The sequence below is a fragment of the Uranotaenia lowii genome, unplaced genomic scaffold (assembly GCF_029784155.1).
Source record: "Uranotaenia lowii strain MFRU-FL unplaced genomic scaffold, ASM2978415v1 HiC_scaffold_14, whole genome shotgun sequence".
Classification (NCBI taxonomy): domain Eukaryota; kingdom Metazoa; phylum Arthropoda; class Insecta; order Diptera; family Culicidae; genus Uranotaenia; species Uranotaenia lowii.
This window is the reverse complement of record NW_026597410.1, coordinates 103,886-107,028: the sequence shown is the minus strand read 5'-3', so window position 1 is coordinate 107,028 and position 3,143 is coordinate 103,886. Positions and strand designations below refer to the sequence as shown.

At 42.0% G+C, this 3,143-nt stretch overlaps 1 protein-coding gene across 1 annotated transcript in view; it reads right to left on the bottom strand.

Moving 5' to 3' along the window:
- LOC129759342 (stAR-related lipid transfer protein 13) overlaps positions 1-3,143 on the bottom strand; it is a 28,909-nt gene that overhangs the window by 775 nt on the left and 24,991 nt on the right. Inside the window, exons 6-10 of the mRNA XM_055756756.1 lie at positions 1,269-3,104; positions 1,001-1,196; positions 651-935; positions 317-583; positions 65-244 (exon numbers count right to left, since the gene is read on the bottom strand). Coding sequence (XP_055612731.1) covers positions 65-244; positions 317-583; positions 651-935; positions 1,001-1,196; positions 1,269-3,104 — 2,764 coding nt within the window. The remainder of the gene's footprint in view (positions 1-64; positions 245-316; positions 584-650; positions 936-1,000; positions 1,197-1,268; positions 3,105-3,143) is intronic.

The following is a 3,143-nucleotide window of genomic DNA, read 5'->3' as shown; positions in this document are numbered from 1 at the left end:
CTGCAAATTAAATTAGTAAATATTGTTTGAATTCTCAAGAAATACCATTGTGTTTAAAACTTACTTCATGTCCACTCGAGAAAGATGCATCAATTTACATTTTCCGCTGCCACATGGTTCAATAAGATACCGCGACGCTAGCACCACTCCACGAATTCCACCCAGAAGCAGTTGAGCACCATTGTGAGTTATTGAAACCTCGACTATCACGCACGCTCCTCGATTTTGTTGCTTGTTCCACTGCCTAAAATTTGACGAATTTGAAAGAAGATGGTTTTGAGGTCTGATTTTTTGAAAATGTCGATAGCACCTGTACCTTAACACACAATAATCCGTTATGGGTTGTCCACAAACGTACTGAAATACGTCTGTATCAATGTCTAAACGTTCAACGGTTCTCGATTTTAACAGATATTCATCCCACATGTGCCGTTCATTCAAAATGTGGTTAATCACCTCGATTGGAGGAGCCTCCACTTCGGTCACAGCCTTCCAAAGTCGCAACGGATGTCCGTCACCAACTTTCTTGAAGTAAACGGTCACATTGGGATCAGCCGAGCTTAGTGAAACCCATCCACGTGGCCTGAAATTTGAAAAGTCAAAATTCATCACTCGATAATCGGTGAGATCAATTTGAATAGGCTCATTACCGTTCTTTTCCTTCCCTCAGACATTCCTTGATACACTCGGTCAAATAGCCACGCCAATTTTGTACATGTAACTCTGCACCAAGGGACTCCAATGGAACTGGTTTTGATTCTTCCATGTAGTTAAAACTACATTTCCGCATCCGATCACTGGATATTGTCCATAGGGTACGATAGTGTTGAATGAGATACGATAAACAATCATGAGATGCACGCGTTTCCGATAGTTCTTTCTCGTCGGGCTGTCCTGCAGCTCCTTTTTTGCGCCTCGGCGATGCAGTAGATGATCTGAAAGCAAAACCACTTCGTTAGATTAATTCGAAAATAAAAACAATTATTCGGGCTAAACATACCTGCTGCCAGATACTGAATAAAATAATGAAGGTGCTAAACAAACGGCTAGATTATTGGCAGTCATTTGATTGTGGTTTGCGTTAAGCACTATTTTGTTGAGGAAGGTTAACAGGGTATATAAAACCTCCCTATGTTCATCAGGCAAGAGCAAAATCGCTGATTGCACAGCCTCAGTCCGCACTTCTTCTGGGAGATCTGTAACGTAGAAACGTGGACAAAATTATTGATCGCTGTCGCTTTTCCTAGCTTTGTTCATTCATAACTTACATTGAAAAATTGCAATAAAAGTTTCTGATAATTTGACCGTGAGCAAAGGATCTGGTAACTCTCTAAAGTATTGCTTCAACATGTCAGCAACATCATATGCATGGTAATCATCGAAAACATCCATACGGTTTGCGACATTGTTGCCCAACTCTAACATCGACTTAAGCTTAGCAATGCGAGATTTTACACCTGGTTTCCTGAATAGCCCCACCTGATCCAATGCATTCAACTCCATCCAATTCAGTGCCATTTGCATTATTTCTGGTAGCGTATTGCCGTATCTTTGTAGATTCAGTACAAGTGGAATTCCAAATAATCTTTTATCCTTATAATCTGGAGTTTTTATTCTTTTGATAAACTTTGGCAAATCCCAATTCCAACCCGACCTATGTGTGGGACAATATCGCTCCATGTACCCTGTTAGTGTCACAAGAGCTAGTTTCCGCACGACCATCAATTGGCCACAAGACATTTCACAGATACTGGTTCCGGTAGCACTTTTACCCTTAGTCTTATCGCTATCGTCTTTAATGTCTGCAATGCTTATTCTACGCCCGTCGATATTCTTTGGTTGCTGGAAGCTGTGCCATCTGGCCACCGTGGGCCGCTTTCTTTCATCGCCACCACCTTTCTCATCACTAGTTTTGGCCACTCTCATAGATCTATTGTGGAATGCATCGCGATAACGTTTTGAATTCTTACCTAAGTTTAATGAACCGCCACGATTCAATTTCGATACTTGCAGAGTATTACTATTGTTGTCTTTGCCCAAGTCGCTGTTCACTTTGGAACGTCTTAGCTTAGATTGATATTCGGAATCTGAGAGTGCTCCGGAATCATCAGCCGTTACTTTGTTTCGAAGTAATTTTTTGGCCTTGGGATACTTTTTGCTTGGAGTTTTGACAATCCTTCCAGCAAAATATCCGGTGTTCAGATCTTGGCTGTCTTCGCTACAAATGGATGATGAATCGTCGCCTGATTTTGCTTCTTGAAGTTGGATGAAAAAGTGCACCGGACTAGATCGATTGGTGGCACTTCTACGTTGATCTTTTTTACCTTCATCGGGCACTGCCATATGGCCAAACGGGCTAAGGGTATACGGGGATAAAAGATTCGAAACGATTTCATTGGTACCGAGCGTATTGTCTCGACGATGAAGGTCGATGTGGGCAGCCGATGGACGAGGAGAGGTTGGATTGGAAAATGACATCACATCAATATGTCTGATGTCATCCATTGCATGATGTACCGGAGATAAGCTCGATGAATGAGCACCAGAAATTACTAAACCATCCCTATTTTGACGCTTTCTTCTACGGGATTTAATTGATTCCACCCGTCTTAAAAATGCTTTAGCACCATCCTTCAATCGTTCACTTCCTGTTCGACGCAAGCGTACTGACCCATCCTGCTGATCGCTATCCGAAAGAATGTTCAAGGTAACTTCGTCTCCCCAATTTTCTTTATCATCTGTCGTATTAGTTTTAGAACCACTTTTGGAAGATTCTTCTGCTGAATCCGTTTCATTCACCGTACTAACATCACTTTTGTTGCCACTGTTCTTTTGTTTGATTACACTGACCAATCCTGCGGCATCCTCGACACGAGACCACCTTCGACTATTGTGTGCAAATGTCCAGGCTTCCGACAGGGCACAGCTGTCTTCATCCGAATCTTCATTCTGCTTCGGGGGATGCGTATGCTGATGCGTATCAATGTGCATATTGGCACACCGATTTAACGTTTGCAAACGTCTGTAAAGTGACTGGAGAGGGTCGTGTTCCAGAAAGGGGTGATCTTTCGCGACATCATTGATTTCGATCGGAAATTGATGATCTGGAATTTAAAAAAAAATTGAAATACTTTAAAAATGTA